Here is a 10,031-nt window from a genome sequence, read left to right as displayed (position 1 = left end):
GGACTTTTTTTTATTGAATTGAATTAAAGTTTTTTTATTTGATTTTGAATTTAAGAAAGTAAAAACCCTGCTACTACAATTTGGCTTTAGCCCATGATGCTAGCTAGCTCCATAGCAAGTAAACGAGCATCATGGGAGCTAGCTAGCACCTGAAACTAAAAACCCTGCCACAGTTTGGCTTTAGCCCCTGATGCTAGCTAGCTCCATAGCAAGTAAACGAGCATCATGGGAGCTAGCTAGCTAGCACCTGAAACTAAAAACCCTGCCAAAGTTTGGCTTTAGCCCCTGATGATAGCTATCTAGCTAGCTAGCTCCTGAAGGGTGTATATTAAAAATCCATACTTTTGCGTGTCCAGTAAATCAAATGATGAGATAAGACATGAACAGAGTCCCTGCGCAAGGATGATTTATTCTGGAGATCTCCTGTCACATCATTGAATAGAACTCAAAGCAGTTTCAGATCAATAATGCCCCTCCTCCCTCGAAGAGCCAGCTTTTTATTACAATCAAGTCTAAAAGAAAAATACCTCTTCCTCCTCCTCTCATGAATAAGCAAATATGTTATATAAGAGAAGAAAACAGATTACAAAAACAGAATTCTCAGTTGCACCTGTGTTCATTCTTTTTAGACAAAATATACTTTCAGGGCACTTCTCGTACTTCTTCCCATAACAAAATCTCACAAACAAGTTGAACTCGACAGCTCCTAATGTAGTATAGTTGTAGGAGTGCGCTCTCTCTCACGAACAGAATGTGTTTTCCCACAGAACACTGAGAAGGAACTTCTAGACCAAACAATGTGTACCAGCTTAGTTTAAGGTCAAATTATACTGAGTTCAACACTATTTTACCTACTTCACATCTATAAAACATTTCAACATGGTTAATATATGAAATAAAGAATTAAAAATGTTAATAATGTATAACACTCCATAGCAGCAAAACGAGCACCATGGGAGCTAGCAAGCTAGCACCAGGGGCTAAAGACAAACTGTGGCAGTGTTTTTACTTTCTGGACCTGGATTTGCCACCTCTGCAAAAGAGAATGTAAAGAAGCGCAATTAAAACAAACAGGCAGTACGGTAGCCACACACGTGAACTTTAGTCAGTGATTGCACAAGTACTTGCATAAGAACGAAAATAATAAAATAAAGACTTTTGCCTGAAATGCTGCTTATACTATGTGGTCGACTATTTATAAACAAGACATGCTATTTAACTTCACGTCAGACAGGAATTCAAGGTCATAGTTTGATGATTGCAGTGAAGGAATTGTTTCAAAAGAAAGAACGGCACTGCATGATCAGCATCGCCTCATGCCAATTTCATTTCCCGCCGTTTCACAATCAAGCTGTTCGCTAATCTGGAAGCCGCGCGTGTGATTATGTGTTACGACGATCTGCGCCCGTGTCCGTAGTAACGCAGCCGCATAATATAGGTCGGCCGGTCTAGCCTGTGAACTCAATCCCTGCCATAGACATAAAAGGCTGGTGGACACGCACGGACCACCTGACACGCTGTTATACAAATGAGGACACAAATGGTTGGTCTTATGCAAGAGCACGGATGCTAATGCTGATGGGAACTTGATACCTTCAAAATCGTGCATTTATTATTCGAAAAGTAACTCGCACGACTTGCTGTGGTTACAAAACACATGATGGTATTGATGTATAGATTTAAATACTTAAATGGGTATTACTTAAAATAAGATAACATAAAATGTTTTATTAGAATACAATTAGATAGTAGTGTACTGTATAGTTATGCTTTTACCAAATAAAAAAAAAGAAGCTGGCCATTTTAGATTTTTTTTTTCCAGAATGAATGGAAAAAAAAAACAATGTTGATATTAAGACTATAAGAAACATTTGCAATATTTGCTGAATTGGAAGAGATGTGGCATAAACATCGGGCAAAGGATGATTTATTTATTTTTAACACACAAATGTGTCCATGTAGACATCTAATAAAAGAAAAACGTAGTTGTAGTACCATTATGAAATAAATGTTTTTTTTCTCATTTCAGTAAACTGAAAGTCGATTATCTGCACCAATATTTTATTTTGACGATAATATTGGCATCTGCCTTTTTTTTTTTTTTTTTTTAAATCTGAAGACCGACAAGAAAGCAATTTCAAACTAGGTTAATTTCAGGGAACTATTTAATTATTAATTTAAAAATTAACTTTATACAGAGAATTCCCTGCATTTGTTGGTAGCATCTTTAAACAAATAAGTCTATTCTTTGTATGTCTAAAATAAAATAATAAAAAAAATTCAATATGTTACAAATTTGAAAAAATATTTAAACCCACTGTACATGTTTACATTTTAAAGAAATACCAATCACCCTGGGAGGTCCCTGGTTTATTTCTGAATTTAAAAAAAAATCTTACAAATAAATAATCAATCAACTTTTTGCAATTCTGAAAAGCTGCTACGCTTAAAAATATTTTGACAAACTATGAGTTGGAGTTTGTATTTTTTTCTTTCTTGTTTTTTATGCCAGCATTTCCTTCTCGTGAATATTGGCTCCAAATATCAATTATTGGCCTGTTTGACTACTAATAACCTATATGGTCTATCTGTAGTCTAAAATTAAAAGAAAAAACTAAACTAAGTTGCAAATTGGAAAAATTCTCAACAAACATGTTTCATGACACTTCAACAAAGTTAATAGTTGTAGTAAGCATTTTTATTATTATTTTGATGCCAATATTTTGCCTTTAGTGACAGCTCCAAATATTGGTTGTGCATACAAAATGTAAATTGCCAGTAATACAATACTATCCAATAATATTTTTTTGTAATATTGTTGTAGTAGTTAAATGGATCAAAAGTCATGTTAAGATTCACATACAAAGTGCAATACATAGTCCAAATAAATACATGACATGACACTGTTATTTTAATTTTATTTTCAGTCATGTTTACAACAAAATAAATGTGTTCATTTTCTGACTTCTCCAATAAGATCACGACAACAGCTGCATCGAAATCAAATCATTTTTGGAACGGTGCCTCATTACATTGTGTATCGTGTGTACCTAATGTTGTGTCCGGCAGAATGAGAAGGTAAAGTTAAAAAAAAAAAAAAAAAAAGGGAGATCAAGTTTTCTTATCACTCTCAACACTACGGCACATCTGTCAGTCTTGGATCCGAAGAATGCTCCTCTTCTCCAAATCGTTCATCTCTTTGAGGATCAGAGCCACATTGTAGCGCAGTTCCTGGAATTTAGCGGGTGGCACCTGCGCGGGAAAACAATAACCTGTCACTTGATACATTTGCTCATCAGATGATGACGCTCTGCTGCTGTTCTGTAATGTGCTTGAATAACACGGGGGGGGGGGCAACGTTGTAATTTACTCACAATTTTTTGTTTCATTCTAACTCATTCACTGCCAACGACGGCTATAGACGTCAACCTAGATTTTTTTTTTTTATTGTACATTTAGAAAATATATACAATTTTTGATTAATTGTGAGTTAACTAGTGAAGTCATGGGATTAATTATGAAAAAAATCCTAATTTTTAATAATCTTTTTTTTATAAAAAAATGTTTTTTTTTAAATCTTTTTTTTAAAGAAAATATTAAAAATTAAGGGCGTCAGGTGATGACATTTTTTAAATCATAATTAATAGTATGACACTAGTTAACCACAAATTTTATATCTTCTAAATGTACAATAATAATAAAAAATCTAGGTTTTCATACTCTTGTTAACAAAAGTGGGAAAATTTTAAACTAATAGAAAAAACAAATTTCTGACCTCTATAGCCGTCAATGGCAGTGAGTGAGTTTTAAACACTTTTTATTTTAAGTTAGTGCACAAGATGTCACATAGTGTAACTAATGTTTTGGCAAGGGAGGTTTAGTCTACTACAAAATATCTTCAATCACTGAATTCTTTAAATATGTTGACCTTACTGGTATGATAATATACTGCACATAGTGATATTGTTGAGTTGTTCCCAAGTAACAGTACAGTTTGATTTACTGTGCACTGACAATGCCTCAATTTCACATTCAATTAACACTAATCGTTATAATACCTCAAATTGTTGAAAACTTCCATCCGACAGTTTCAGGTGCATCAAGACAGAAGGCTGCAGTGCTCTGGCCAACGAGCTGAGGAGAGACAGGTGTCAAAATTTGCTCTCCAAGTCGCAGAGCAGAAGAAAAAAAAACGTACGCGAGCCGGGTAGCCTCCGTTTGTGCTTTTTACCTTGTAGAAATAGCAACATCCACTCTCCATTTAAATTCTTCGATTGTAGGCAGGTGGGGATCCCTCTGAGAAGTGGCTGCTTCCAGAGCTGCGCGGCTACAGTTGTTATAAAAAATTTAAAAAAACAAGAGGATTATTTTGATATATTACAAACAACATTAAGACATCTGTCCTAGGTTTATCACTAAGATTTCTAATTCTGAATGAAATGCTCCACAGCCCTTCAGCAGTCATTCAAACATCAACATGCACACCACAAATATATTTGTATTATTATTAACAGCGTGATAGGCACCACATAATCATATAGGAAAGACACCAAAAGACTAAACTGTAAATACACACCGATTTCCAAAGACCACACTGCAAAAATCTGTGATAAAGTCTTCTGCTATCCTGATGTCAAGACAAAAAAAAAATAAAAGTTACACGCAGAAAAGAAAGTAGTAGCAATACATCAACACGTCTTGATACTTGCCTCAGTTCTCGCATATCTTCTTTGAAGGCCTACAAAGAACAGAAGCATTATGAGAGCTTTCGTAGTTAAAACAACGCTCTGTATTGATGTGTGTAATCTCAAAGTGTAATTTCGATGCATGACAATAGGCTCACCTCCTGTTTAAGTGATGATTGCGGTACGCGAATAGCCTCGGACAACAATCTGTACATTCCAGCTACAATGTGACTGAGCTTCTCCTGTGCAAAGACACTGTTCTCTGCTATTGACTTCATCGTGTCTCTGCAGTCTTTCCCCTCCAGGGCATTCACCACAGCTGAAAATACGGAATGCATAAACAAAACACATAATTTAATTGCATACAAATCGACATGTTATTTAAAGCGATAATCTATTAACTCCAATAGCATCCCTACTAACTAGCAAGTACCTTTCAGTAATTTTCTGAACGTCTCTTGTTCCACATCCTTCAGGTTTTTCGACATCGACTCGATTTCAGGTGGTATTCTACCACCCAGAAAGCTGGTGTCCTTTTCTAGGGTCAACGACATTCCTAAATGTTCAACTTTGTACGTAATAGTTGCTAAACTGCAATTAAACTCAAGACAGTCATGTTTTCTTTTCAAGTCGGTGACAACTTCCGTGTTGCGTCACATGATTTTGTTCTGGCTCCAGTAAATCTCGCGATTATTCGTTTCTCGCGTGAACAACGAAACTCGTCGGTGGGGAGGATTTGCAAATGGAGGTCGCGTAAAAAGCTTAGACTTTGAACAACAATAGGTTAGTGATTTATGTCAAATTATTCATCACACCGAGTTAAGTTGTATTTAATGTGTTCTTATAAACTCGTGGGTTGGTGAAATCACTTTGGGATCATTTGATGGCTTTTGTCAACGCCCCGTTGGCATTTAGCATTAGCAGCAAGCTAACGATTGTGGCCAGCGCTTCGTTACGACAACACATAGCAATAATTTGCCGAATTAGAAATATTGATATCTTGTTTTATTACATTTGCTGCACGGCAGCAGATTTAGCTTGAGTTTTAATGGACGATTAAATGGTGACGTCAAATCAGCAACAAATACATTGAAAACAAAAGCAGTCCTGTTAAAACTAGTAGCTGTTTGGGGTAGGACAATTAATCAAGACAATTATTTTTGTTTTGCTGTATTTTAAAGTCATTTGGCCGAATATGTCATTATTTGTTAAATGGTGATAACAGGATGAGCATTGGAATAAAACTTAAGGCAACTTGTTCCCGTCGACTTTGGTGGCATTTAATGACTATGATTTTTTTCTCCTTCTCAGGTACATTTACACCATGTCGGATTCTCTGTATGAAAAATTTCTGGCCCCTGAGGAGTATGAGAAGTTTCTGGCCCCAGAAGAGCCTTTCCCCCTCCTCTCCCAGAGGGCCAACCTCAGCGATGTGGGGACCCTGGACGTCAGTGACTTCAGCTGTCAGCTCTCATCCTGTCATAGGACGGACCCCCTACGACGCTTCCACGGCAACAGGCGAGTACAATGTTGTCAAGGAAACCTTCATGGAGATGTGGAACCCGTTTTAACATTTAACAAGAGACAATTAAATATATTGTTTGGCTCTTGACACTTGAATTGATGCCTTGACTTGTTGTCCAGGTGGAACCTCACTTCCTGCGGCACGAGCGTTGCCAGCTCCGAGTGCAGCGAGGAGCTCTTCTCTTCCGTGTCTGTGGGCGACCAGGACGACTGCTACTCCTTGCTGGACGACCAGGAACTGACGTCCCTGGACCTGTTTCCCGAGGGCAGCGTTTGCAGCGATGTCTCCTCCTCCATCAGCACCTACTGGGACTGGTCTGATAGCGAGTTTGAGTGGCAGGTGGGTTTGCGGTGCAAAAACGATGCCGATGCTTTTACACAAAACTGAAAAATTGGCCTGAGTTTGAGGTCTTGTGCCTCATTCTTCATCCATCCTCCAGTTGCCAGGAAGTGACATCACCAGCAACAGCGACGTCCTGTCCGACATCATCCCGAGTATCCCCAATTCACCTTGTTTGGTCCCCAAGAGGAAGCCTAAGCCCCACCCTCACCGTAACCTGGATGAGCTGCCATGGAGCGCCATGACCAACGACGAACAAGTAATGCTGGCAGATGTCATGAACATGTCAGAACAGCAGCAAAACCGGATCTGTCTTTCAGGTGGAATACATCGAGTACCTGAGTCGTAAGGTCAGCACGGAGATGGGCCTGCGAGAGCAGCTGGACATCATTAAGATCATCGACCCGTGCGCTCAAATCTCCCCCACGGATAGCGAGTTCATCATCGAGCTCAACTGTCTCACTGATGAGAAACTCAAGCAGGTGCGACACGAGACATTTTAAATTGCCTATAATAGTAGCAGTACAATAGTGTTCGCCAATTGCCAGGTACGCAACTACATTCGGGAGCACGGTCCGCGGCAGAGGGCCAGCAGCACCAGGGAGGCTTGGAAGAGGAGCAGCCACAGCAGCGCCAGCGCGGGCGGCGTCAGCGGCGCCAGCAGCAGTAACGCCAGCATGGTCAGCTCGGCCAGCTCCTCCACCGGCTCCACGGCCTCCAACTCTGTCGCAGGTACCAAACCGTGGACACCATAAAAAAAAAAAAAAACTTTTAACGGAACAGGGAGATCGTTCCAGGCGCACCTGCAATAGGTAGAGACTAGGGGTGTGCCAAAAAATCGATGCTCATTTAGTACGATTCAGAATCGATTTTAAATGTCCCAAAATCGATTTTATTTAAATTATTTTATACTGTCTTCCCTTTGTTTGTGTATGCCTTTATTTGGAGCGTTGTTCATGTTGTACCTGATTTGGCCACTTGGGGGCAGTGTGGTTCCACGCGGTCTGATACACAGTTAAGTTGTAGCCACATTAGAGAGTAGAAGGAAAAAGTCACCATCAAGTTATTCCAATAAAAGTTGTTTTTTTTGCAGCGTGGAGCCGTTCTTTTGCACTAGTTAGTATTAGCGAGTCAGACTTGCAAGTGTATAAAATTAACTTGATTATGATTCATTTAGCGGTAATGGCTTGGTTCATAAGATGTCAGAATTTATTTTTAAAAACCGTGATAATTGTTTTTTCAGAGTAAAAGCAGATTTTTGCAAAACTCTTATTTTGCTGAAACGTAAAGACAGCCAGTCTGCTTTCACGGAAGGCTACAAAAATCTTGATTCTATTTACTGTTCAGCACCTGAGATTGACATTTACACAGTTTAAGCAGAACAATGTATTTGAGTTTTGATTTGAAGCCCAACATTTCTGCTGTCACGTTGCCCTCCAGGTGGAACAGCTTCAGCCTGCAGCGGAAGCAGCGTTGCTAACATTAGCAGAGCCCACAGCGACGGCAATCTTTCCAGCGCCGCGGAACGCATCCGAGATTCAAAAGTAAGAGCGCTTTTTCATCTCGCCGAGCGCCTTTTTTTTTTCCGTAACCGCCCTCGCCGCCTCTTTGCAGAAACGTTCCAAGCAGCGCAAGCTCCAGCAGAAGGCCCTGCGCAAGCGCCAGCTGAAGGAGCAACGTCAGGCCCGCAAGGAGCAGCTGAGCGGTCTGTTCCTCAACGAGGAGGTGCTGTCGCTGCGGGTGACCGAGGAGGACGGCCACGGAGACGACTTGGACATACTCATGTGACATCAGTGAAGGAATCAGTGCTCCCTCTTAACGCCTGCGCTTGCCACCGTAGAGCTTAGCATGCTTAGTTTAGTGTTCGCGCAACAACACCCTTTGACTTGAGCTTCTCGTAGCTAATGCTAAACGTGGACTAGCCGTCATTACAACACTCACAAAAAGGGGGGGATGTTGGGCTTACAAGTGAAATTTCAGTCTAAAAAAAAAACAACCCACTATAATCTTTAATTTATTTACATGTATTCAAAGTCTAATTTAAAAAAAGAAAGAAAAGAAAATATATTCATGAATACAGTAGGCGATGCCGCCATTTTGTCTTATACCGCCCTCTGCTGTCGACTGAAAACGATGTCATGATGCCCTGGAAAATTGGATGGTTTCATCTGCTTAATTTTAAAATACTGTGTTTAAATTGTTGGGGGCGCCAAAAAAAAAAATAGCGTAAAGAAAATTTGTATCCACGACACGCCAGGCGTTTGTTTGCCATTTAGCTCCTTGCTCCAAAGCGCCACGTTGCCCAAAAGCTACTGAAACATAAAACAGTAAAGATTATTTAGCATTTTAGGTTCAACCTGAAATTTCACTTTAAATGTCCAATCGTTCTACATTTTTTTGTGAGTAATGTCTATTTCACTTTGGCTATATAATAGTCTAGTAACTTGGACAGGCTCAATTTAGCTGCGCTAAGCTAACTGGCTGCTAACTGAGAAGGACTGAAGTTGAGCTGCGCTGTCCTTCCAGCTTGTGGTTACGTTCCGCTGTCAAGGTTCAGAGGGAGCACTGAACACACTGCATGTTAAAGCCAGCGCGTCCTCTCTATAATTCAGTAACCGTCAGCGTTGTTCCTTTTCCAATGCAGCCGCTAACCAAACGTGCGTGTGCTGTAAATAAATGCATATTTACTGCTTGTTTCAGCTTATCCACAGCGGTCAAGATTTCATTCAGTGACCCATGACCCCCCCCCCCCTCTCTCTCTCTTTCTCTCTCTCTCTCTCGCTCTCTGTGTGAGTGTATTACAAAAGTAGTGGCGCTATCGAAAGTTAGCAATATTTTTAATAATATTTAGTCCTGTTTTGTGTTTGTTTCATTGGTTTATGCCCGTTTTCCCCTGATAGCACTCCGAATGTAATTCTGCCACGCACAGATGAATGAATGAATTGATGGTCTTATTGGAAGTCTTACAACAGATCATGTACTGTACACGGGGCAGCCATGGGTTCTAACAAATTGATGTACAATATGTCTGATGGCATTTGTAAGTAACAACTGGTTTGATCTGTCCATCTCTGCTATGTTAACAACCTTGATATTTTTATCATGTACTCCTTCGGCTCTCATCCCTTCTGAATTGATTTTTAATTGCAGCAATTCTTTTCAAAGCAGTTTATATATTCTGTTGCGTTGCAGTAGTAAGATTCTATTTTGGAGAAAAAAAAGGAAGATCATTTTGAAAAGGATAAAAAAAAAAAAGTGATGCAATGAAATTGTGTAAATAATGTTTCACTGATTATAACATTAAAATTGTTGGGAAAAAATGTCAGCTGGGTTTTTCTCTATTTTTTTCTTTATATTTTTATTATTATTGTTTATTCGCTCACGAGCCAGAAAGTTCAGCTGCTTGGATGAAAATTAAAACATTTTTTCGCACTAGTTCCTTGTCTACGGTTGACAGCAGTAACTCAACAGTTCGAGGTTAT

At 39.4% G+C, this 10,031-nt stretch overlaps 2 protein-coding genes across 2 annotated transcripts; one reads left to right on the top strand and one right to left on the bottom strand.

Annotated features, from left to right (window-relative positions):
- Nucleotides 1–2,676: 2,676 nt before the first annotated feature.
- Nucleotides 2,677–5,367, bottom strand: commd5 (COMM domain containing 5). Its single transcript, XM_077578355.1, has 7 exons — nucleotides 5,119–5,367; nucleotides 4,844–5,004; nucleotides 4,710–4,738; nucleotides 4,577–4,627; nucleotides 4,232–4,327; nucleotides 4,059–4,134; nucleotides 2,677–3,252 (listed from the first exon to the last, which is right to left on the bottom strand). Exons 1-7 carry the CDS (start codon nucleotides 5,237–5,239, stop codon nucleotides 3,151–3,153), a joined length of 636 nt encoding a protein of 211 aa, XP_077434481.1. The 5' UTR covers nucleotides 5,240–5,367; the 3' UTR covers nucleotides 2,677–3,150.
- Nucleotides 5,327–9,874, top strand: fam199x (family with sequence similarity 199, X-linked). Its single transcript, XM_077578354.1, has 8 exons — nucleotides 5,327–5,468; nucleotides 5,997–6,203; nucleotides 6,330–6,549; nucleotides 6,650–6,808; nucleotides 6,870–7,031; nucleotides 7,098–7,281; nucleotides 7,990–8,093; nucleotides 8,164–9,874. Exons 2-8 carry the CDS (start codon nucleotides 6,010–6,012, stop codon nucleotides 8,335–8,337), a joined length of 1,197 nt encoding a protein of 398 aa, XP_077434480.1. The 5' UTR covers nucleotides 5,327–5,468; nucleotides 5,997–6,009; the 3' UTR covers nucleotides 8,338–9,874.
- The last annotated feature ends 157 nt before the right edge of the window (nucleotides 9,875–10,031 follow it).

Source organism: Vanacampus margaritifer, chromosome 10 (assembly GCF_051991255.1).
Source record: "Vanacampus margaritifer isolate UIUO_Vmar chromosome 10, RoL_Vmar_1.0, whole genome shotgun sequence".
In the NCBI taxonomy this organism is placed as follows: domain Eukaryota; kingdom Metazoa; phylum Chordata; class Actinopteri; order Syngnathiformes; family Syngnathidae; genus Vanacampus; species Vanacampus margaritifer.
This window is presented reverse-complemented; position numbering and strand designations above follow the sequence as displayed.

Coding starts and splice junctions, on each gene's coding strand:
- commd5 (XM_077578355.1), bottom strand. CDS start 5,239: ATGTCGTTGACCCTAGAAAAGGACACCAGCTTTCTGGGTGGTAGAATA. Junction 5,005..5,118: donor GTTCAGAAAATTACTGAAAG/GTACTTGCTAGT, acceptor CCGTATTTTCAG/CTGTGGTGAATGCCCTGGAG. Junction 4,135..4,231: donor GATGTTGCTATTTCTACAAG/GTAAAAAGCACA, acceptor GTCTCTCCTCAG/CTCGTTGGCCAGAGCACTGC.
- fam199x (XM_077578354.1), top strand. CDS start 6,010: ATGTCGGATTCTCTGTATGAAAAATTTCTGGCCCCTGAGGAGTATGAG. Junction 7,282..7,989: donor GGCCTCCAACTCTGTCGCAG/GTACCAAACCGT, acceptor GTTGCCCTCCAG/GTGGAACAGCTTCAGCCTGC. Junction 8,094..8,163: donor AACGCATCCGAGATTCAAAA/GTAAGAGCGCTT, acceptor GCCTCTTTGCAG/AAACGTTCCAAGCAGCGCAA.